The sequence below is a fragment of the Microcaecilia unicolor genome, chromosome 10 (assembly GCF_901765095.1).
Source record: "Microcaecilia unicolor chromosome 10, aMicUni1.1, whole genome shotgun sequence".
In the NCBI taxonomy this organism is placed as follows: Eukaryota; Metazoa; Chordata; class Amphibia; order Gymnophiona; family Siphonopidae; genus Microcaecilia; species Microcaecilia unicolor.
Window position 1 is genome coordinate 197,361,821 of NC_044040.1, and position 25,943 is coordinate 197,387,763.

A 25,943-nucleotide genomic window follows, 5' to 3' on the forward strand; every position below is an offset into this window, starting at 1 on the left:
GGCATTGCCGTTAAGCAGGGCCGCAGAGAGACTGGGCCGGGCCCGGAGCAAGGCCACCCCCGTGGCTCCGCCTACATCGCCCTCCAGTCCCCAGTCTCCACCTGCCCACCCACAGCCCCGTCGACAGCCCCCTCCATCCGCCACCGGGCCCCCTGCATTCAAATCACAGCACCTCACCTCTGTGTGAAAGCGCAGTGGCAGATCGCCTCCCTTTGGGCCTTCCCTCCCTGTGTCCCGCCCTCGCAGAAACAGGAAGTTATATCAAACGAGGGCGGGACACAGGGAGGGAAGGCCCGAAGGAAGGCAATCTGCCGCTGCGCTTTCACACGGAGGTGAGGCACTGTGATTTGAATGCAGGGGGCCCGGTGGCGGACGGAAGGGGGCTGTCAATGGAGCTGAGGGTGGGCAGGTGAGACCGGGGACTGCGGTGCCAGGCCCCCCTTGGAGGCCCGGGGAATTCTGTCCCCCCTGCCCTCCCCTTCTCGGCAGCCCTGTAAGTGCACAGGTTGTCTTCCTGTTTCCCAGCTTCACACACTGCAAGGAAGCCATGTTTGACCTGAGACTAAGCTTCTCTGCAAGGGAAGAAAGTTTTGCAGCTGATGCTCCTTCATGCACCCCTCATCACCATTGCTGGTTAGTATTAACAAACAATACTGTATTTTAAATACAGATACCCTGTGCCTTTTTTAAGGGGTTACCATTGTTTTCCACATCATCCGACTTTTCACTTATCCAACAACGGCTCAGTCCCGTTTACGTCGGATAATCGAGTCTGTACTGTACTTATTTCTAGGCAACCTGCCTAATCACAGGCTCAAGATGGACATTCAGAATAAAATATAGCCAACAAAAACAAACTAAATCTCGTATAACGTGAAAAATGAACAAAGCACAAACCGTAATATTAACAAAACATTTAAAAAAATAAAAGTGGTATTCCAAACGTTTAGCGAAAGGAAGTCAGGAAAAAAAAATTAAAAGCTGATAAAATAGTTGTTTTGCACAGTTTATGGAAGAAGATCACACTCTGAAAAATAATCTAGGGCGGAAGACTATACAAATGCAATTTACAGTGAAATTATGCAAACAAAATGTTTGCATGTTTCGTCTTGTCTTATTAACAACTGCTGCATGCAGAAATTTAAATAAACAATCGTCCATCACACAATCTCTGTTATGTCATCCCTTTGCAATCATGAAGCGGGCCAGTGGGAGTATTAAAAAAACAAAAACTACTAGGAAAATGGCAAGGAAAACCAGCGAGGCAGGAAATGAACCATTTTTAGGAAGGACCCCAGCTGTTAAACATGCATAACCCAGTGCTTTGGGGGGGGGGGGGGGGGGGGGGGGATCCTACTGGGCCTGGAAGTGACAGCCTCCGCCTAAGGGAGTGGTTAATAAATATATACAAACCTATTCTTGCTTCACTAACATTACACACCTTGATTGCACTTCATTTGCTGGAATCACTGGATAGACAATTATGACTGTTTCCTCATAAGAGGCTTAATCACAATTTCTCTGTAATCACAAACGCTTCAACTTTCATGGGATCATTACATCCATTTCTAGGGCAGGAACAGTACAAGGTGACTCACTAATAATTCTACATGCCAGACATCAGATGAACTATGGTGAGAATTTTATCGTCGCTTTTCTTGATTTAAAAAAAAAAATCTTTCTACATGGAACTGGGTATAAAAATGCCACCTTCAGAAATTCCTTAGAAACATTAACAGGGAACACTATAACCAGGCATCTATGAAGGTGATTTTGAAGGGTGTCACTGTAACTGGTGCTGTTCTATGAGTCTTTTCCCAGAAGCTCGGTTCATTAATCTGTTGTGGTAGAAAATGGCTCCTGGGAGTTGCACTACAGGTCAGTGGCTTAACTAGGTGGGGCCACGGGGGCCTGGGCCCCCCCCAAATTTCCTGTGGGCCCCTGGTTTTGCTGGAGGGGGGTCCCCAACCCCCACCAGTCGAAGAGCTGTCCAGCGCCAGTCTCCGGCACTGCCGCTGCTGTCTTCCCCTCACATCCGGCACGCTGCTTTTAGTGAAGACAGAGCAGGGCAGGCAACGTGGCGGTGCCGGAGTACGGCGCTGGACAATGCTTCAGCTGGCGGGGATTGGAAACCCCCGCCAGCCAAGGTATTTGCTGCAGCAGAGGGTGGGGAGTGGCAGGGGGCAGCAGATCAAAATGTGCCCCCCACCTTGGGCTCTGGCTCCCTCCCACCGTGAGGTCTGGCTACGCCTCTGCTATAGGTTCCATGTTAACAGATTGAGCCTGCAAATAGGTGGGAAAATGTGGGATACAAATGTAACAAATAAATAAACCTAACAGATGAGTCCTGTCATAAAGGCCCAGATGCACTAAACTTTAATGACCCTTTAACGAACAAATTTTCAACCGTAGCATGCACTAAAGGCCATTTTCTGACGACGCTAGCAGCTAACGAAAACGTAGGTTACTTCCGTCAGACGGGGGCGGGCCCAGGTCAGGGAAGGAGAGACGTCCTGAAGACTCATGGTTTTGTTCTTGCCCGTGCAGCGCCTTCACACAGAGGTGAGAGGCGCTGCGTGGGCCCGGTAAGGCAGAGGGGGGGTCCGGTGGAGGGGGGGAGCAGCGGCGATGACCTCAGGGGGCGGGGCACGGGGGCGGAGGATGGCGGGAGGCAGAGCTGTGGGAGAAGGAGAAAGAGAGAGAGAGAGGGAGAGGAAGGGAGGGGGGCCGGGGCTGCTAAACTTTTGATTTTCGTTTTGATTTTTTATTTAATACAGGGGGAAGCAGGGAGCAGCAGCAACCTCGGGCGGGGGGGGGGGGGGGGGGGGCGTCCATACAGGATGCTCCTGACGAGCGCATTTGCCCCTTTTATTTTCAACGTGTTTGCGTTTTGATTTTTTGTTTTTGTTTTGACGTTTGTGGCATGCGCAGAGCAGCCAGCATAACGCTTGGCTGCTCTGCGCATGCCTTAGGAGCCGATGAACGATGGGGATTACACCAGTTTGATGCATTGTACTTTACAATACCGCACCGAACATGTGCGGCTTGTTTTTTTGGTGCATTCTTCGTTTTTTTTAATTCGTTAAGGACTTTTACGTTTTAGATTTTTTTTACATTTGGTTGATGCATCTGGGCCAAAGTTAGGAATACAGGGAGATTAGCTCAGGGGAAGGAGATAAGCTAATGTCTAGTTCTCACCTTCACTGCACACCAAAGATTCCTGACAGTGTTGGCACCATCTCAGCCAGAGGGTGGGGGAGGGGAGACGATTTGTCGCAACTGGTTCCCAGAGCCCTGAGTGGGCCAAAGAAGCTGTTGCATCAGTCAAAATAATCCACTCAGCCCAGGCAAGCTAGCAAGTAGATTTTCAAAACCCTGCGCAGAATGTACAGGATACAATTAGGAAAGATAAACGTTGAAGAATACAAATTAAAATTTGGTGAGACTAAAAGTATTCACAATATGTGAGGAACCTTGTCATATCTTCAACCAAAAATTAAATCTGATAGTTACCATATAGGAGGAAATGGGACTTGATATATCACCTTTCTGAGGTTTTTGCAACTACATTCAAAGCGGTTTACATATATTCAGGTACTTATTTTGTACCAGGGGCAATGGAGGGTTAAGTGACTTGCCCAGAGTCACAAGGAGCTGCAGTGGGAATCGAACCCAGTTCCCTAGAATCAGAGCCCGCTGCACTAACCACTAGGCTACTCCTCCGACTCTAGAAATCATATTGACAATTTTCAAACTCCCTGTCGCTGCCGGGTTTGGAACATGACGAACAGGGTGGCCGCTCCCCAATGAGTGCGTAGATGCCACCCCTGCAGAAGGTCGCCTGAGGCCCCCTCCTCAGGTGGCCTAATAGTTGGGCCGCCCCCCCCCAACACTTCCAATTACCGCCAGGTAAACTACCTGCGGAAATATTTTTTAAATATTTCAGCACGCCCAGGAAATGGAACACGCTGGGGGTGAACTACCGCCGGCACCCACTTTGGGCCGGCGGCAACCCTTTAGTAAAAGAGCCCCTTACTGCCTCTTCAAGAGGAGATGTTAATACTGTTTGCAGAGAGCATGGAAGCACTTAACACGCAATAAGGAACATTTCAGTGTGGTTACCGCATGACGGATATGCCCTTAATTACTGAACAACCTTTGGACTTAAAGACCCGACACAGGCCGGGTTTCGACGCACACAAGCATCTACATCAGGGGTCAAACTGTAAACGCTAAACGTCTGCAGAGGAAGACAGCAACATTCGAAATTAGAGCTGTGCAACTTGCCCGAATCTTTGTACATTCAAAGCTAATAGAACAAACTTCTTGCTTCCACAGTCCATGGCCTGTGTCGGGTCTTTTATTTATTTATTTATTTATAGTATTTATATCCCACAATATTCCCACCCATGGGCAGGCTCAAAGTGGCGTAATTTGTTATATTAAAGACTGGTGGATTCATATCTCCAGCGTTGACTCGTCTTTGATCAGCCTCTACTTTTGCTTGCTCTGGTTTGTCGTCGAGAGAGGATTTTTCCTGTTTTGTATTTCGCAACCTTTGTACTTCCCATGCGTTAACTTTTGCTGTTAAAACATGGTAAATCCAAAAATTACTGCATAAAAGGGGCTCGTAGTAACTTAATGACTGAGGGAAGATAAAGACCAAAATGGCCCATCTAACCTGCCCACTTAATATCTGTGTGCTTGGGTAGATTCACATATGGGAGGTAATGCTATAAATTGGAGCCTAGACATGCGCTCCACTTACGAGCATCATAGCTACCAACTGGAGTTACACCCGAATGTACAGTAGGTGCTGTTTTATAAGGTAGTACCTAAGTGCTATAGTGTGTAACTGGGGGGAGGGGGAAGCTATATGTGGGCAGGGAATCAGTAGACCATGGGCATGTCTTCAAGGGACATGCAAAACGTATTAAGTTATGCATGTCACTTGGTGCACGTAGGCGCACCATTTGAAACGGCATAAATGGCTGGACCTAAACTTATCCAGATAGCCAATCCGCACTGAATATAATATAAATTGAAGGGAGCTCAATTCAAGATATGCTCAGCTTCTTCACATGAGTCTAATTTTCTTAAAGGTCAATGGGATCAGGGAATCATAGTAGGATCTATCAGATCAGCGTACCTGCCCCTATTTGTCTGAATTATTCAATGAGCCAAGCATACGTTTCAGGGGTGGTATCGCAATCCTCATTTAATCCTATGATTTTTCATTACTATTTACTTTGTCATGAAGCCTGAATCATGTACACAACATATCATTACGTCGAGGCCATTATGCGCAGCTGGCTAAATATTGATCTAAAAGCTTCTGACTTCATGAAAGTATGGGGAAAGAACATGGGGTCTCTAAGAGAGAGAGGAAAGGACAGTAGATTATATGGATGGGCAAACTGGGTAGACCATACGGTCTTTATCTGCCATCGTTTTCTATGTTTCTATGGATTCCGGGATGAATAAATGTTGTTTCTTGGAAAACAAACAAACTAAATACCTGTATACCAGGTGGGATAACTACATAAAAATGAGCGCAACGAGTTCATATACCAAAGGTCTCCCCCAATTTGTGTCTATAGAGAAAGTGCTTAGCATATCGGACCCCAAGCATAGATCTGAATCTTTAAAAACACACAGCATGGAGCTTTCTAACTCTATCTACAGAATCAGCACAATATGAGGTACTAAAGAGAAACCTGCGTTCGCTACACTGCCAAGTCACTGCCCTGAACACGACATACCCACTCAGTTGGCAACTCAAGGACTTCTTCTGAGAACGTACTGCCAGATATTTGGCAGAATAAACTACCGCTTGCTGTAAAGCCTTCCTAATGCTCTATAGCACTGTGTATAGTGTACATATTTGAACTGTATTTTCTCTGTCCTTTTGGAGGCAGCAGATACCCAGAGACAGGGGCATAGCCAGACTTCATGGTGGGATGGGGCCAGAGCCTGAGATTGCCATATAAAAAAAAAAATTCCCACCCAAAACAGCCCAAAACCCGCCCAAAAACCGCACACACCCCACCCCCGACGTCATCACCCCCGCCCCTTCCGTCATCACCCCCACCCCGCCGTCATCAGCCCCGCCCCCGCCGTCATCGCCCCGCCCAATACGTCACCAAACCCCCGCTTCTGTCGCCGTTAGCCCCACCCCCCGCCAGCCAAAAAACCGCCCAAAACCCGCACAAAAAAAAAAAGCCCAAAAAATCGCAACCCGCCGCAGGCAAAAGTTTCCTGTGGCAGGTTGCAGAAAACTGCCCAATTGGGCGGGAAAACCGCCCATCTGGCAACCCTGGATTGGGGGCACGTTTTGAGTGTCGCTCCGCCACCCCCCCCCCCCACCGCCTCGCCCACTCAAAAACAATACCTTTGCTGGCGGGGGTCCCCAACTCCCGCCAGCCGAAGCCTTCTTCAGTGCGGTCTCCGGCGCAGACGCGTTCGCTGCCTGCCCCCTGCTCTTCTTTCTTCTTGCTCCTCCTGTGCACGCTGACGCTGATCGTCAGCGTGCACAGGAGGAGCAAGAAGAAAGAAGAGAAGGGGACAGGCAGCGAACGCGCCTGCGCCAGAGACCGCTCAGCATCAGCGGGCACAGAAGGAGAAGAAGAAAGAGCAGGGGGCAGGCAGCGAACGTGGCTGTGCCGGAGACCGCTCAGCGTCAGCAGGCACATGAGGAGCAAGAAGAAAGAAGAGAAGGGGACAGGCAGCGAACGCATCTGCGCCGGAGACCACTCAGCATCAGCAGGCACAGAAGGAGAAAGAAGAAAGAGCAGGGGGCAGGCAGCGAACGTGGCTGTGCCGGAGACCGCTCAGCGTCAGCAGGCAGAGGAGGAGCAAGAAGAAAGAAGAGCGGGGGCAGGCAGCGAACGCGGCGGCGTTGGAGACCGCGCTGAAGGCGGCTTCGGCTGGCGGGGGTTGGGGACCCCCGCCAGCCAAACCAGTGGCCCAGACAAAATTTGCAGATACACATGTTGGAATTTACGCGCGCCTCTTTTTCGAATATGCCTAAAAAGAAGCGTACGTAAATTCCAATTATTGCCAATTGATAATTGGTTGTTATCGACCAATTATGACTAATTGGCTCATTACTCAATTGAGTAGCATGCGTAAATTGGTCACGCGCACAATTTAAAGCATGCTACTCAACGAACCTTGTATAAAACGTGGACTTATGTGTGGGTGGGTGTGAAAATTCAACCCCTCACTTTCTCTCCTCTCTCCCCTCCAAAAACTACAGTTTCACTTCCTGTCTATAAGTAAACCAAGCCCAATGTACATATATGAAAAAGGCATTGTGGAAGGATAGTCCACATAACACCTTAGAATATATCCTGAGAGATAATCAGCAGCTCCACTGATGGCCTTGTTGAATTATAGGAAAAGGCATCATCTGTAAATAAAAAAATGAGCTGTTCATGCCTTTGTGCAAATTATTGGCAAGACCTCACCTAGGGTTTCATGTCCAGCTACAAAGGCCACACCTCCAGGAAGTTATAGTACTATGTAAAGGTGATCTAGAGCTGGGGCGGAGCCAGACACCTAATTTTGGGTGGGCCTGGGCCCAAGATGGGTGGGCAGTAGAACTCCGCCTTGTCCCACAAGTGATTTGGTCTCTCCCTCTCTCAACTGCATGCCATATGGTCTCTCAAATATCCCCCCCTCCCCCGCATACCTTTTACATAGCAGATTTTCACCGGCAGTGAGCAGCCACTAATACACACTGCTCATGTTGGCCCCACAGCCTTCCCTCTGATGCAACTTCCTGTTTCCACATAGGTGGGAATACATCAGAGGGAAGGCTGTGGGGCCGGTGCGAGCAGTATGTATCAGTCACTTTTTGCTGCAGGTGAAGATCTGCTATTTACAAGGTATGCAGGAGGAACAGTTGTCGGGAGTTTTGGGCTGCTGGAGCTTGGGGATCCCTGCCAACCACATCGTAAGTGTGCTGCTACTGGGTGGGCCTGAGCCCAAAGTGGGTGGGCCTGGGCCCACCCGAGCCCACCCTTGTCTACGCCACTAGAGAAGAGCTATCAAAGTAGTGCAGGACCTGGCCCATAAAGACTATGAAATGAGACTTGAAGATATGAGTATGTATACTCTTCCACAGCGGTTCTTGACCCAGTCTCGAGACACAATCAGCTCTAAAACAAAGTCACCCTATGAGGTTTCAAGCAGGCAGAATGAGGAGCGACACAAGGAAATTTCTTCACACAAATGGTGGTGGATAAATAGAATGTTTTCCAAGGGAGGCGGTGGAGGCCAACCCTATGAGAATTTCAGAAAGCAGAAGATAAGTTCAGACAACCCTTCGTTGTGAAAAAGGTGAGATTATGCTGGAGGTCGAGTGGACTCTGCAGACGTGATGAGCCTTACATAGTAACATAGTAGATGACGGCAGAAAAAGACCTGCACGGTCCATCCAGTCTGCCCAACAAGATAAACTCACATGTGCTACTTTTTGTGTATACCTTACCTTGATTTGTACCTGTCCTTTTCAGGGCACAGACCGTATAAGTCTGCCCAGCACTATCCCCACCTCCCAACCACCAGCCCCGCTTCCCACCACCGGTTCTGGCACAGACCGTATAAGTCTGCCCAGCACTATCCCCGCCTCCCAACCACCAGCCCCGCCTCCCACCACCGGTTCTGGCATAGACCGTATAAGTCTGCCCAGCACTATCGCCGCCTCCCAACCACCAGTCCCGCCTCCCACCACCGGCTCTGGCACAGACCGTATAAGTCTGCCCAGCACATCCCCGCCTCCCGCCACCGGCTCTGCCACCCAATCTCAACTAAGCTACTTAGGATCCATTCCTTCTGAACAGGATTCCTTTATGTTTAGTTGATTCAAAGTGTCAGTTTCCTCCAGAACTAATTTCTTTCTCTCTCAATTTTTTTTAATTGCAAATTATAAAGATGGAAGATGAGGGGCATTTTCAAAATGAAATCTAAATCCGATTTTGGACGTTTTGTGGTAAATGACCAAAAATCAAGTGACGAACATAGCGAAAAAACTAGTACGTACCTAAACCAGAATGCTCCTCTGCACAGATAGAGGGCTGCTTTTTATATACCAACTATTCCATCAACTTTACTAGACTTGCAGAGAACTGGCTTACGGTCTTATTACTTAACGTATTTTAATGTTCTCCGTTTAAAGCGGCAGTGTTCTAACTTACTGGATTTTTCTTTGCCATGTCATTTGAAAGGCTGCTCACAAATCACTAACACGTGCTTCCATTTGTGACCTATAATTAGAAAATACTTCACCCTTACCTTTTGTGACCTATAATTAGAAAATACTTAAGCCTTAACTTAAATTTATATCAGTGTTGTCTAAACAAACTGAACTGCATGCCTACCCTGCAATAACAAAATTAATAAATCATGTGGTAAAACAGGACAGACAAACGTTAATGAGCTATTGCTAACTAATCAAAAACAGTCGTCATTTACAAACAACTTGATGACTATTACATAGCAAATGTATTAAAAACGACCTACACCTGGCACTTTCAGAAGACATAAATGCAATCTCAAGCATGAGGCTTCAGTAGAGTGCTAAAGAGAGGTAGTTTATAGTTTATTCAAAATTTCTAGACCACGCTAGCTGCCGGGGCAGAACATTGCAGTTTACGTGATCACAATTATAAAGCAATAAAAAAAGGAACGCCAACGTATGACAGGACAAATACACACTCATACTAAAAAGTTATGGGAAGTGAGAAATGAGGAGATGGGAAGAGTGGGATAGAAATCCTTGCTGGAGGACACTCGTATCCCCTTCTCGCAAAAACATTTGTTGAAAGGGGAAAGTCTTCAAATTTGCTTTAAAGATTTTTAGAGAGCATTCGCTACGAAAGGCCAGTAGGAGAGAATTCCAGGCAAAGGGGGACAGACAAAAGGTGGCAAAAGGGAATACGGAATGGTGAAGCGAGCTAGATAAATCGGGGAGGCCTGTTCTAAGAGCGTTAAATGTTAAGAGCGCTAATTGATTTCCTGATATTGATTCCTCTGTTTTAAATCTTGGAATCCTTAACTGTAGGACTTGAGTGAATTCTGTAATACCTTTGGTATATTTTGATTTTCCTTTATTTTTATGTACTGAGGAATATGTTTCACTTTCTTTCAAGATGTTATGTTTGAAAATATATTGCAAAAGCAATTTATAAATAAAAAAATATATATAAAAAAATGTTAAGAGCGCTATCTTGTAGGTAATACGATTGTCAACAGGTAGCCGGTGGTAGCGTTTTAATAATGGAGTAGTGTGATCGGAGCAGTGAGCCTGACAGAACAACTTAACGGTGACATTTCGCAGGGATTGAAGCTTTTTCAAGGAGGACCAGGGGAGGCCAGCAGGGGGAAATAACTTCCCTGTGATTGAAGCCAATACCCTGCAAATTTCAGCGTGCTATTAGTGTCGATCGTGGTGCGGTTCCTGCGCTAGTTTTACAGCACTGTTTGGAACAGCGCAGGGAAATTGATCATGGGGCTGCTAGTGTCTAGAAGTGGGGGGGGAGGAATGGGGGCAGGGGCAATCCCCAGTTGCTCCTGTGCCAATGATTCCCAGCTTAAAGATGGTGCCGCTCACCCCTAGTAATAGTTCTGCAGACTATCAACAGATCCTGACTCCAGCCTTCTGGATCCTTGATCAAGTCTTCAAGCAACATGAAGAAAAAGGGAAAGGGAAATGGGACTTGATCTACCGTCCTTCTGTGGTATTTTGCAACTACATTCAAAGCGGTTTACATATATTCAGGTACTTATTTTGTACCAGGGGCAATGGAGGGTTAAGTGACTTGGAGCTGCAATGGGAATTGAACTCAGTTTCCCAGGATCAAAGTCCACTGCACTAACCACTAGGCTACTCCTCCACTAGCAACATTCCATGTAGAAGCCTGCCCTTGCATATCAGCTTCTGTTTCTATGAGTCTGACGTCCTGCACATAAGTGGAGGACGTCAGACTCACAGAAACAGAAGCCTGCGCGGCCGCATTGCTGATCTGCAAGGGCAGGCTTCTACATGGAATGTTGCTAGTGGAATAGCAACATTAACATTCCATCTAGAATCTCCAATAGTAGCAACATTCCATCTAGAATCCCAAATAGGGAAAGGGAACTGGGTCCGCTGCACTAACCACTAGGCTACTCCTCCACCACTTGGAGCAGAAGATGATGCCACTGGGCTGGAATAATGAGTCCTGAACTCTGGGTCTGTGGCTGCCCCTCCTCTTCGTTCAGCAAAGCATTTCCTGGACTGTTAACAGAAAGCCCCGGAGAGAGGAGCAATGGGAAGTGCAGCACTATGCTCAAACAGTTCTTCTATCTATTTCCACAGCCTCCTTTGCTGCTGTTTGAACCCCCTCTATCCCGAGGCAACCGGTGATGGCCTGGTACCACTCCTCCTCGTGCTCTGTGGGACAGGGGTGAACTGCCAACAATTGCTGCCTCCTCTCCCCCCCACTCACTGGTAAGGGAGTCAAAGGTCACAGGAACAGTGAAAGTGAGCACTTTTACACAAACACAATCCCTGTGGCTGCTGACATAGGAGCCAACTCTGTGGGTGCTTAAGCACCCCCAATATTGAGAAAATTCCTTGTATGTGTCCAGGGAGGGGTTATTTCCATCAGGCTTAGCACCCCAATAATTTTGAAAAGTTGGCTCCTATGGCTGCTGATATTCCCATTGTGGGCAGAAAACGACAGTGAAAGAATTCTTGGAGAAAAAAAAAAAAAAAAAAACGTTAGCGAGAGACTGCTTGGAGAGGGTGAGGCACACAGGGAGGAGAAAAAGATGCCTAAGAGAGGGGGAAAATGGGAAGACAGAGGATTGAAAGGGGTTGGAAAACTGGGAGGTAAGGAGAAAAAAAAGGGGGGGGGAATAGAAAGCTAAACAAGCCAACGGAGCTGAGAGAGGGATGTGAGGAACAAGATGAAAGCTAAGCAGGTAACAGTTAACAGATGGGAGAGATGTGAAATAGCGGTAAGAGAAGAAAGAGGTTACTGAATAAATAAACGTCACTTATCATCCACCTACCTGCAAAGTGCTCCAGGCGAGGCAACTGCACAATAAAACTCTAGATTACAATAAATGCCTAATACATTATCAAACATAAATACGTCGTTAAATACTACTACATAATACTGTAAACTCTTAAATAGCCCACAATTTATAATACGCCTCTGGTACCAATAAAAGTGCAAAACTACATTCTTGTTGGGAGAAGAACATTCGGCAATTGAAGAGAGAGGGACAGACGGAGAATAGATGAGTCAAAAAGAGAAAGAAAAATGGAACTAAAGTCAGGCAAAGACAGAAGGTGAAAGTAAAGCAGCAAGGAAAAAATACAACAAAATATATGACGGAGGTAGTGGAGTTGAAAACGGTAATGGAATTCAAACACGTGTGGGATAAACACTAAAAAATCCTGTTTAGAAGGAATGGGTCTACGGAATCTTAGTGGAGATTAGGTGGCGATGCCGGTAATTGGGAAGCGAAACCAGTGCTAGGCAGGTTTCTATGGTCTACGTCCTGATAATGACTGAATAGATAGGGATGGGCTAGAGTGTAAATTTTAAGGGGTTTCAACTTTAGCTTCAGAACTTAGTACAAGAGGAGTGCTGGGCAGACTTCTACAGTCTGTGCCCTGAGAATGGAGGGACAAATCAAACTCGGGTATACATCGAAAGTATCACATACCATGTAAAATGAGTTTATCTTGTTGGGCAGACTGGATGGACAGTAAGGTCTTTATCTGCTGTCATTTACTGTGTTACTATGTTACTCTTTGGGGTTCTACATGGAATGTTGCTACTAATTGGGATTCCGGAATCTTGTAACTCTTTAGGATTCCAGAATCTTCAGAACTTTTAGTACAAGAACAGTGCTGGGCAGACTTCTACCGTCTGTGCCCTGAGAAAGGCAGGGACAAATCAAACTGGGATATACATATAAAGTATCACATACCATGTAAAATGAGTTTATCTTGTTGGGCAGACTGGATGGACCGTACAGGCCTTTATCTGCCATCATTTACTATGTTACTCTTTGGGGTCTACATGGAATGTTGCTACTAATTGGGATTCCGGAATCTTGTAACTCTTTAGGATTCCAGAATCTTCAGAACTTTTAGTACAAGAACAGTGCTGGGCAGCCTTCTACGGTCTGTGCACTGAGAAAGGCAAGGACAAATCAAACTCTGGTATACATATGAAGTATCGCATACATGTATAAGGAGTTTATCTTGTTGGGCAGACTGGATAGACCGCAGAGGTCTTCCAGTACGTGGGACCAACCCATCTCTACTATTATTCTGGCCCATCATTGGTACCCTAGGTCCTAATTAATAGTGAAGGCTCTACACCTCATTTGGTCAGCTTGGCAGAAAGAAGGTGAGAGACAAGCTCAGAAGTAGGACAGATCCGAAACACCAGTACTACAAAGGCAAAAAGGGGGGGGGGGGGGAAAGAGACACCTGATTCAGGCCCTCAGCTTACCCAACATGTTTTGCCGACAGGTTGCCATTAGGGGCGAGTGTCATGCACATAAAATTGAGGTATGTTTCAATGCAGTATGGCCATGCGGAAGTCCATCATTTTGAAGGAAATTATACTTATAAAATTGTATTACTTCTAAGTACTTGTATTTGTCATATATATGTGACACTCACCCCGATACAGCCTGTCGACGAAACACGTCAGGTATGGTGCGACTACTGAATGATACTAAATGTATTTTTCAAAGCACAGAGCTCTCTTTTGTTCGTTTTTTTGGCCTATTGTGTGCACTCATTTTGTACTTTCATGTCAAATAAAAGCAAAAGCCCAATTCTAACACTTGATGAAAAGCTAGGCCTTCCCTAGAACATGGTCCCTCTCCCAGGGGGTCTGGTTTCTAAATTGAGGACAATTATCAATAATTTATTAATCAACTCAGAGCTCACAGCTTTTCATTTGCAAATCAAATTCAGGCAATGTAGGTACTTCTTTATCTCCAGAATGCTTATAATCAAGGGGCTAGAGATTTATAAATACATATTAACATGCCCCAGTGGAGGAGTGGCCTAGTGGTTAGAGTGATGGACTTTGGTCCTGGGGAACTGGGTTCGATTCCCACCGCAGGCACAGGCAGCTCCTTGTTTCTCTGGGTAAATCACTTAACCCTCCATTGCCCCAGGTACAAATAAGTACCTGTATATAATATGTAAGCCGCACTGAGCCTGCTATGAGTGGGAAAGCGCGGGGTACAAATATAACAACAACATGGAATGTTGCTACTATTGGAGATTCTACATGGAATGTTGCTACTATTGGAGATTCTACATGGAATGTTAATGTTGCTATTCCACTAGCAACATTCCATGTAGAAGCCTGCCCTTGCAGAGCAGCAATGCAGCCGCGCAGGCTTCTGTTTCTGTGAGTCTGACGTCCTGCACGTACGTGAAGGACGTCAGACTCACAGAAACAGAAGCCTGCGCAGCCACATTGAGTGGCCTAGTGGTTAGAGTGGTGGACTTTGGTCCTGGGGAACTGGGTTCGATTCCCACTTCAGGCACAGGCAGCTCCTTGTTACTCTGGGCAAATCACTTAACCCTCCATTGCCCCAGGTACAAATAAGTACCTGTATACAATATGTAAGCCGCATTGAGCTTGCCATGAGTGGGAAAGCGCGGGGTACAAATGTAACAAAAAATTATCAAAGGCGCCTATTTGCAAAATGCATATCTTGCATTATTGTGTTTCAATATGTTAACATACATTAGTAAGTAAATCAGGCCCTAGGTTTGTACCTGAGGAAATGGAGAACCAATGGAGGACTAGCCTAACGGTTAGTGAGGTGGGCTAAGAACAGCGGCGTAGCAAGGGCGGGGTGGTGGGGGCGGTCCGCCCCGGGTGCACGCCGCTGGAGGGGTGCAGCGAGCAGCCGCATGCCTGTCGGCTCCGCTGTTTCCCTGCTCCCTCTGCCCCGGAACCAGTTCCTTCTGTTCCAGGGCAGAGGGAGCCAGCGGCGCCAAGAGCCGCGCGGCTGCTCCCAGCAGCCAAGAATGCACCCGGGGGAGAGGGGGTTGACACGCTGGGGGGGGGTGTTTCATTGCGCTGCACTCAGGGGGGGGGGGGGGGTGCGCATCGGCGATCCGTCCCGGGTGGCAGCTGACCTAGGATCATCACTGGCTAAGAACCAGAAGAACTGGGTTCAATTCCCACTGCAGTTCCTTGTGACTTCGGCAAGTCACTTAACCCTCCATTACCCCAGGTACAAAAGAACACCTTAGACTGTGAACCTACTAGGGACAGAGAAAGTACCTGCATATAATGTGTACAGCACTGCATACGTCTAAGTAGCTCTATAGAAAAGTAGTAGTAGATTTGCTCAAGATTACAAGGAGCATCACCAGGATTTAAACCCTGACACCCCCATGCTACTTTAACAACTAGGTTACTCCTCCTAATTTGTTAAACCAAGATTCACGATGGAACATTGTTAGCGCTAGCCTCTTAGCAAGCTCTGCTAGCGGTTCCCGGTGCAGCAATGCCGACAAAGCCCATTCACTTTAAACGGGCTCCATCGGCATTGATGCGTGGGAACCGCTAGCGGGGGTTGATAAAACAGGCCATAAACGTCTACAGTTTTAATGTCACTTTGAAGAGCTGTTTGTCATTTTGTTGAATTGCAGGTCTAGCAAGACTTCATAAGACCGAACCAGACTACAGTATTATTCTTTCCAGTGTATAATTGTGTGTCATTCAGTTTGCAAATGTGCACATGGAGGGGCATTTCTGATAAAACATCTAAGTCTGATTTTGGCGAACATAACCATTTTTGTACCTGAAAAAACATCTTTTTGTTTTGAAAATCACTTTTTTTCTATATGTTTATTGTGTTTTTCTTTTGGGACCAATTTGGGGGGGGGGGTGGAAAAATGGCCAAGAGAAAAATGGCCAAAATCAGCCTTCGTTCTTAGTAGACCAGCCACACAGACATCCCAGCAGAACAATACAGCAGTCTAAGGGACACTGCAGTGGACTTCACATAAAAGATCCCAGGTACACATCTCACAATAATCCCCTTATAATTGTACAGTGAGCCCTCCAGGAACAGAGAAAAACCAACTGTACCTCACTGTACACCACTACAATAGCCCTCAAGCTTGCAAGTGTCACCTATATGTAGGTACAGTAGGTAATTTAGTGGTTTTTGGAGGGCTCACATGTTCCACCACAAGTGTACCAGTTAGAGTAGGATATTCTCAATAGTCCACAGCACCAACCACTAAGCTACCCCGGGACTTGTCTAATGGTCTAACAAGAATGGCCATCACATCTGAAACTGTCACAGAGCCTGGTATGTACTGTCACATCTTAGGAGGGTGGGAGGTGATCTGTGAACACTGGGGAGTAAGGGGGGGGAGGGTATTGCCTTAATCCCCTCCAGTGGTCATTTGCGGGAACTTTTGGTCACTTATTAATGATTGAAACATGTCTAGCCCCCCCCCCAAAAAAAAAAAAAAGTCTTAATTTTGGCCCTAGACATTTTCATTTTGTTTCACTACTTCAGAAAAAAAATGTCTATCTTTTGGTGCTACCCAAACACACCCCCAACATGCCCTCTTGAAATGTAGATGAACTGTGGAGAAAAGTGGCTAAAAATGGTGTGTTGAAAATCTCAACTTATCTAAACCTTATGACATTTTTTGGACTTTTTTTTGTTTTGAAAATGAGCCCCTTACATTTTTATATATGTTGGTTAAAGTTATTTAAAAAAAAATATATTTAAAAATGCATATAAAAAGTATAACTGCAAGACATCTTCCAACTCATCTTCAATGAAGACCACCATCATCATCCTCACTTAAACAGATTTCAATGGGACTATGGACTTAAATACAAGAATCTGCCCCAACACACGACATCCCAAACCTAGCCCTCAGAATCCACAGTATGGTTGGATTTCGGAATCTTCACAATGACGGTCCATGAACTATATTCACAAAGGTTCGGTCTAAGAACAATGTTTACTTGCATATTATTCAGACACCAAAAACAGGGCATTTGTGCAGAACGGTTGAGCTGACGCTGAGAAAAGGTTGATTTTCCGAGAACAATCTCAATCGTGCTTTGCAGAAGTGTAAACAAGAGATGCATCTCTCGGACTGCAAAACGGTTCCATGCATAAATTTATTCTTGGATCTTACCTTGTACACTTGCCCATATGTTCCATTTCCGACAAGTTCTACTAGTTCAAAAATTCCTGCGGGGTCCTAAAGAAAACAAAAATATATACACAAAATAGAATTAAAAGCAATAATGTCAAAAAGGCTTTTACATCATCACAGTCTCTCCAAATACACTGTAGTTACATGACTTCCAAAAGCACAAAACCATCCTGAGCTGAGCAAATGCAGAAAATATTGTTTTTGCAATATATATAAAAAGAATGTGTTTACGACCAGAAAGTCTCAATGGGTCTGTGCTGAACCGTATATCAGTGGTGATAAGGTTTTTTTTAAAAAACTGCTTTGAGTACAACTGTTCTTTATTGGTTAGAGCAATGAATTTTAATGACCTAAAAAACGCCCTGCTTCAGGCCCCAGTCAAATGTTTAGAACATTCACATCCCCAGCTTGTGCTACAAATGCGATTTGCAAATTTTATCACGCAATGAGTCTTAACACAAAAATTTATGTCCTGTAAAATTTAATAGCTCGGTCTCGACACTCAAAAAAAGGTCTTACTCATCCACAGCAAAGAAACCCCCTCCGTTTCTGTTTGCCCAGCTACGGTCAACCTCCAGAACTGGTTCCTAGGAGAATCCATTTGTAACTTATTAAACATTGTTTACGTAGCAGAACATGCAGCCTAGCGGGATACATTTTCAAAAGGGATCATCATCAATGCCAGCATATCACCAAGAATTCTTTCTGCGGGGTGAATGTCCATTCTTTGAAGACACATCTCTTCAACAAAGCCTACGAAAGTAATCCTCAATGAAACTAATCATTCCTTAAACCACTCATGTGCATCAAAAAACACTTCTCACACTACCTTACCTAACACCTTTCCATCCTATCCCCATTCACCTTTAGCCTATTATCGATTATATTTAAGATCTTGTAATGACTACTTCATAATAACATTCTGTGAGCCTGCAAAAAGGTGGGATAATGTGGGGTACAAATGCAATAAATAAATAAATTCTTCATTTTATTTCAAGATACTGACCACACAGTGGCACCAGAGAATTTAAGACAGCAGTGCAAACAGCAGACCGCACAAACCAGATGGTAAGGTAGTAGGCAATTTATTAGAGCAGAAGAGATAAAAACAGTGACCAACATGGCCATGTTTCGCCCTGAGAATGTAAGACAACAATGCATTGTTCTTTGTGCAAAACCAGGGACCAGGGGCGTAGCCAGACACCCAATTTTGGGTGGGCCTGGGCCCAAGATGGGCGGGCAGAAGAACCTCGCCCCGTCCCACAGATGATTTGGTCTCTCCTTCTCTCGCCTGCATGCCATATGGTCTCTCAAACATCCCCCCTCTCCCGTATACCTTTTAAATTACAGATTTTCACCAGCAGCGAGCAGCAACTAATACACACTGCTCATGTTGGCCCCACACCCTTCCCTCTGATGCAGCTTCCTGTTTCCACCTAGGCAGAAATACATCAGAGGGAAGGCTGTGGGGCCGGTGTGAACAGTATGTATGTCACTGCCCACTGCAGGCGAAGATCTGCTACTTACAAGGTATGCAGGAGGGACACTTGTTGGGAGTTTTCGGTGGTGGGGCTTGGGGATCCCTGCCAGCCACATCATAGGTATGCTGCTACTGGGTGGGCCTGAACCCAAAGTGGGTGGGCCTGGGCCCACCCAAGCCCACCCTTGGCTACGCCACTGCCAGGGACAGTCAACTCTGGGTTTGGAGTACTGCAGGTTTTCTGAAAAAGTGCAAAAATATATTATCACATACACAAGTATAGTTGGTCAAAGAAGTGGGCTCATTTACATATTTCATCCCTCCCCCAAACAAAAAACTCCAGACCTGGTTGCCGCTGAAGCCAAGAGTTGAATATCTCTGGGTAAATTTGCAACTTTCTCTAAGTTAGTCATCTTACATCCCCTGTGGGACTGAAAGCCTTTTTGCAGAGGTCTGTCTTGATGGGTAAGAAGACTACCTGACATAGTAACATAGTAACATAGTAGATGACGGCAGAAAAAGACCTGCACGGTCCATCCACTATGTTACTTGGCTTCAGCGGCAACCAGGTCTGGATTTTTTTGTTTGGGGGAGGGATGAAATATGTAAATGAGCCCACTTCTTTGACCAACTATACTTGTGTATGTGATAATCTATTTTTGCACTTTTTCAGAAAACCTGCAGTACTCCAAACCCAGAGTTGACTGTCCCTGGCAGTGGCGTAGCCAAGGGTGGGCTTGGGTGGGCCCAGGCCCACCCAGTAGCAGCAGTGGTTGAAACCAGAGCCACCTGGTGTGCCTCAGTGGCGAGGCACTATGATGCAACGTTGTATGCTGGAAAAGAAACACGTGGGGGACTTGGCTTCCAAGAGGGGCCATCGGTTCTGTCAAACCTGGTCGCCCTTCTTGGATACTTTGACACCCGTCGCGAGAAGTAGGATTTTAAACTGCTGAAGACAGGGGTGGGGAGGGTAAGGGGAGGGGAGGGGGGTGGGTATAGGCACGAGGCGTAAGCGAAAGGGGGGTGGGGAGGAATAGGCTGAAAAATATTGGAGTATTGCACTTGTATATTCTACCATAAGTGTACTATAAAGAAGTTGCTATGCTGTTGATGTTCAATATGTTTTCTTATAATAAACGCATATTTTTTTTTAATTAGTTGTCTTAATCTCTTATCTATCTATATGTTCTATCTTTGCTTATACCCTTCACTGTCAATTTGTTCTATTATGTATTGTGTTGACATTGCAAGTAGTATACTATGCCATTCTTTGAATTGTTATTTGAATATTTTTACTGCTCTAATTGCCTATTGCTCATGTTTGATCTATTCTTACTGTACACCGCCTTGAGTGAATTCCTTCAAAAAGGCGGCAAATAAATCCTAATAAATAAATATAAATTTCAAATCTCTCACAAGGAAAGAGAAAATTACTGCCTCAGTCTAGTACCTATATAGATCCAGTTCATATGCTGTAGATTCCCTTCACCATTAAATTTAATTCTTTTTCTTCTGTCCTCATTGGATCCTACCTCAGTATTCCACACGTCGTCAGAGCATCTATGGAGGTAGGCTCCATTCCACTTCCCCTGTCAGCAGGGCCATGCCAAGGGTCTGTGGCGCCCCCCTGCAAGGGATCGGGTGGCACCCCCCCCCCCCCCCGCAGGTGATCGGGTGGTGCCACCCCCCCCCTGCAGGGGATCGGGTGGCACCCCCCCCCCCCGCAGGTGATCGGGTGGTGCCACCCCCCCCCTGCAGGGGATCGGGTGGCGCCCCCCCCCCCGAAGACAAGCGGTTGGAACGCGCGCCCTCCCCCCCTGTGAAGATGATCGCTGCCCTCTCTCCCCTGCCCTCCCACTCCCATGTCCCAACTGCCCGCCCTCTTCTCCCCCCAACAAAATCTCTTTTAAATTTACCTCCATCCGGCTGGCAGGGCAGCGAAGGCGCAGCGTCAGTGAAGGAGACGGCGCTGCTCCCGATGTCTCTACTAGTCTTCCCTTCGCTCAATGTCCCGCCTTCTTCTGACGCCATTTCCTTGACGTCAGAAGAAGGCAGGACATTGAGCGAAGGGAAGACTAGTAGAGACGTCGGGAGCGCCGCCTCCTTCACTGACGCTGCGCCGTTCGCTGCCCTGCCAGCTGGATGGAGGTAAATTTAAAAGAGATTTTGTTGGGGGGAGAAGAGGGCGGGCAGTTGGGACATGGGAGCGGGAGGGCGAGGCAAGCATGGCGCGGCGGGGCACCCCCCAGAGGACGGCGCCCCCCTGCCATGCTTACCTCGCTTACCGCGTTGGCACGGCCCTGCCTGTCAGACAGAATTGGATTTAAGATACTGGCACCAAGGGCCAGAGAGTGGAGGATTGGAGAGCATGGGGTTGGTGGGGCAAAATGTACCGATGGTGGCTCTTTGGAAGAGCACCAATGAATTTATTTATTTATGACATTCATATCCCGCATTATCCTGAATACCAGCTCGAGTTCAATGTGGCTCACAGTTTAGATTAAAAATACAGAGTTTGAATTTCAACAATAGTGAAGTAGTATGAGAGTAACAGATTAGTAAATAAACTAGAAATAGTGTACATATTGATAGATTCGCAATACAGAAAAGAGACAAGCTTATCAACTGGCTATTGTTCTATTAACTAATGTAATGAATTCTGGAATGAATTGGTGAAGAAACGAGTTTTTAGCAAATTTTCAGAATTGTAAGTTTTTTTGTTTTTTTTATTTAGTTGCATTTGTATCCCACATTTTCCCACCTATTTGCGGGCTCAGTGTGGCTTACAATACATTGTAAATGATGGAAATACAGTTTGTTACATTACGATTATGGGTTACATTGTGAATAGTTAAGGAAGACAGAGTCAGGTCAATCATCTTTGGGGCGTAGAAACTATAGGATATGACGTTAGTTGGACGCAAGGCCTAAAACCAAGGGAAAGCCGGTTCTTCATTGGCTTGGGACTGTGTGTCCCTCTTAAGCACACTCCCCCACCAGGCCACGTTAAGAGGCCTCCAGTTGAGGTAAAGCTAGGGGAAATAAAAAGCTCAGGGCTGGGGAAAGAGAGATCCAGAGGGAAGAGGAGTCGTCTCCAGGACTGACCCCAGAATTGCAAGGACCTAATGAGAAGTTTGCTGCTGAGTATCCTTGCCATTGCTAAAGCTGTACCTTATTCAAAACTGTGTACTCTTGTTGGGCTGGAAGAAGACCTGATCCCCTTTAGATGGTTAAAAGCCTGGGAGGAAAACAGGTGCCTTTATAGTTGGATCGTTAACTACATGAATAGATATTTTGGTTTGCCTCTAAACAGTTAACTGGTTATGTATTTAAAGGCCAAGGTCATCTAAGGCTTGCACATATTACCACAGACTTCCTTCCTATTCTTAAGTCTGGGCCTGCCCTATGCCACAGACAATACACATTAAGGAACAACTGTGACTCTGAGAAGAGCTGAAGAGCTAGATTTACTAAGGGGTCCTTTTAATAGGGTGCGCTGAAAAATGGCCTGCGGTAGTATACTACTACTACTACTACTTAACTTGGAGATGGCAAATTAAATCCGAGAAATACTATTTACTACTACTACTACTTAACTTAACTTGGAGATGGCAAATTAAATCCGAGAAATACTATTTACTACTACTACTACTTAACATTTCTAAAGCGCTACTAGGGTTACGCAGTGCTGTACAGTTTAACAAAGAAGGACAGTCCCTGCTCGAAGGAGCTTACAATCTAATGGACGAAACGTCAAGTTGGGGCAGTCAAGATTTCCTGAATAGAGGTGTAGTGGTTAGGTGCCGAAGGCGACATTGAAGAGGTGGGCTTTGAGCAAGGATTTGAAGATGGGCAGGGAGGGGGCCTGGCGTATGGGCTCAGGGAGTTTATTCCAAGCAAAGGGCGGAGCCTGGAGTTGGCGGTGGTGGAGAAGGGTACTGAGAGGAGGGATTTGTCTTGAGAGCGGAGGTTACGGGTAGGAACGTAAAGGGAGATGAGGGTAGAGAGGTAAGGAGGGGCTGCAGATCGAGTGCGTTTGTAGGTTAGTAGGAGAAGCTTGAACTGTAGGCGGTACCTGATCAGAAGCCAGTGAAGTGATTTGAGGAGAGGGGTGATATGAGTATATCGGTCCAGGCGGAAGATAAGATGCGCAGCCGAGTTCTGAATGAACTGAAGGCGTATGTATATAAGTATAGGCGTATGTTTTGGCCGTGCGCAGAATCATTTTTCGGCGCACCTGTAAAAATGTCTTTTTTGGAGGGGCCGGAAATGGACGTGCGGCAAAATGAAAATTGGGGTGCCTCCATTTGGAGTCTGAGACCTTACCACCAGCCATTAACAGCGGTAAGGTCTCACACATTAACCGGGCAGTAATGGTCAACGCACATTCAAATGCCGATTACCGCCCACCAGAAAATAAAAATATTTTCTGAAGCGTGTAGTTGACGCGCGTCAAAAATGAAATTACCGCCCGGGCCACGTGGTAGCCAGGCAATAATTCAACATTGATGTGCGTTAGGCACGCGCAAGCGCTTACGCACCTTAGTAAAAGGACCCCAAAATGTTGTTACTGTGTTGGTGCACATTAAATGTTACCATGAGTTATTAGTAAGTCAACCCCATTGCTTACAACAGGACCTGTGGTAAATGAAGTGTAGAAGGTAGCACCTTCTAGTAAATTTAACCCCAAATTTGGAAGACCACAATCAAATTCTTCTCTCCCTTCTGAACTTACAGCTCAATTAGATTCTGTTGCAGATGGCACCGACATGCAAGAACCTTTATCTGCTACCATCTCGATTTCTTCCTCCTTGTTTTGACCTCTTTTCATCTGCCCTCTCTGTGGCAGTGACAATCTTATGACCGAGGGACACGGATCAGGGTTCTCTTCAGAACCTGAATGTACATCTTCGAGTCTTCTAGTGAGCATTGCAAGCTCTAATTCCCTCTCAGTGAAGGTGTGAATATTGCTTCTGTCATGTCCTACCCTCATTCAGAGGTCCTTTTACTAAGGTGCGCTGAAAAATGGCTTGCGGTAGCGTAGCTGCGGGTTTTGGCCCGCACGCCAATCCATTTTTCAGCGCGCCTGTAAAAAAAGGCCTTTTTAAAATTTTTGCCGAAAACGGATGTGCGGCAAAATCAAAATTGCCACGCATCCATTTTGGGTCCGAGACCTTACCGCCAGCCTTCGACCTAGCAGTAATCACTGCCTCGTGCACAGCAGTCCTACAGAAGAGGCTGGCCTCCATTTCTGTCTTCCAACTGTCACTCAACTACTAGAAAATAAGCACTTGCAACAAGGAGAGGTGGATATCGATTAGACATTTTGATCGAAACACATCATATGATTAAAAATTTTAATTACATGATTAATCGCAATTGATTGCATAGTGTTGTTCAGTGCCAGAGAAGTTGAATCCTATTAAAAATGCAAAACCTGCTATATAAAGGGGGGAAAAAAACCAATAATTAAATGCCAGCCAGTTTATAAATGGAAACTGCAATTTTATTGGCATATTTTGAAATGTAAAACACCTTTTCTAAGAAGGTCTCAAAGTTCAAGATTACTTTACAGTTCTATTTTCAGTTCAATAAACATTCATGCAAGAACAGAGCAAACATGCAGCAAAAACAATTTCCTATGACATTTAATAACCTGATTGGGAGAAAGGCTCATTAAGGTTTTTCCTTTGTCTCTACCAGTGCGGAGGAGCCTGTAAAAATTGCAAGATTAAAAGTCCACTGTTGCTAGGCAACCCCATGATGGACAGCAAGACTGCTGCAGACCTGCAGAACACCGCAAAGGAAAAGGCTAAAAGAAAACTCTACTAAATATATGGAATCACTAACACCATTATTTAAGGCTTTCTGTTACAGAATATTTATTTAAATTTTACTCACGCCTTTTCAGAAATTCATTCATTCATTTTGAGTAAGTATATACCGCTTAGACCTAAACAGTGTACAGCTTCACTTTACAGGTACTGGGTCTGTCCCTATTGGGCTCACAGTCTAAGTAGTACATTGTACTACTGAGTGAATTCCTCCAAAAAGACGGTAAATACATTTTCTTTTGTGGTGCTGTGCAGTGGCCTGGCTGTACATTATGGAATTCCCTAGCAAGAATGGACGTTTACATAGTAACATAGTAGATGACGGCAGAAAAAGACCTGCACGGTCCATCCAGTCTGCCCAACAAGATAACTCATATTTGCTGCTTTTTGTGTATACCCTACTTTGATTTGTACCTATGCTCTTCAGGGCACAGACCGTATAAGTCTGCCCCGCACTATCCCCGCCTCCCAACCACCAGCCCCACCTCCCACCCACCGGCTCTGGCACAGGCACAGACCGTATAAGTCTGCCCAGCACTATCCTCACCTCCCCAGCCCTGCCTCCCAACCCCGGCTCTGGCACAGACCGTACAAGTCTGTCCAGCACTATCCCCGCCTCCCAACCACCAGTCCCGCTTCCCACCACCGGCTCTGGCACAGACAGTATAAGTCTGCCCAGCCCTATCCCCGCCTCCCAACCTCCAGCCCCGCCTCCCGATCTTCACTAAGCTCCTGAGGATCCATTCCTTCGGCACAGGATTCCTTTATGCTTATCCCACGCATGTTTGAATTCCGTTACCGTTTTCATTTCCACCACCTCCCGCGGGAGGGCATTCCAAGCATCCACTACTCTCTCCGTGAAAAAATACTTCCTGACATCTTTCTTGAGTCTGCCCCCCTTCAATCTCATTTCATGTCCTCTCGTTCTACCACCTTCCCATCTCCGGAAAAGATTCGTTTGCGGATTAATACCTTTCAAATATTTGAACGTCTGTATCATATCACCCCTGTTTCTCCTTTCCTCCAGAAACAGGGGTGATATGATACAGACGTTCAAATCACCTCTGCGAACTATCATCATCATGTGTGGGGCAGTTTTTACAGGCTTCTCAACACTGGTTCTTGAAAGCTTGGTAAATTTTTTTATTTTTATTTTGTTCCACGCCCCAATGAGTTAATTCTAAATTGTAGTTAAAATTATTAATCTCATTAAAACGTTCAAAAGTTAAACTATGTGATTAACACATTGATCGCCCACCTCTACTAAAAGCATTCACATTCCAGTTTTTCTTTTAAAATCTGAAGGCCCTATGTGAAAGCGTTATTAAATTATTTCTCAATTGGCTCTAAGCTACGAGTGGTACAATGCTTCTTCCCTTGCACACACATCCTT

The 25,943-nt window shown here is 45.9% G+C and overlaps 1 protein-coding gene across 3 annotated transcripts in view; it reads right to left on the bottom strand.

The window, feature by feature from the left end:
- TNIK (TRAF2 and NCK interacting kinase) overlaps positions 1–25,943 on the bottom strand; it is a 450,083-nt gene that overhangs the window by 369,147 nt on the left and 54,993 nt on the right. For all 3 annotated transcript variants that reach the window (XM_030217217.1, XM_030217218.1, XM_030217216.1), the window contains exon 2: positions 17,216–17,281. In XM_030217217.1, coding sequence (XP_030073077.1) covers positions 17,216–17,281 — 66 coding nt within the window. The remainder of the gene's footprint in view (positions 1–17,215; positions 17,282–25,943) is intronic.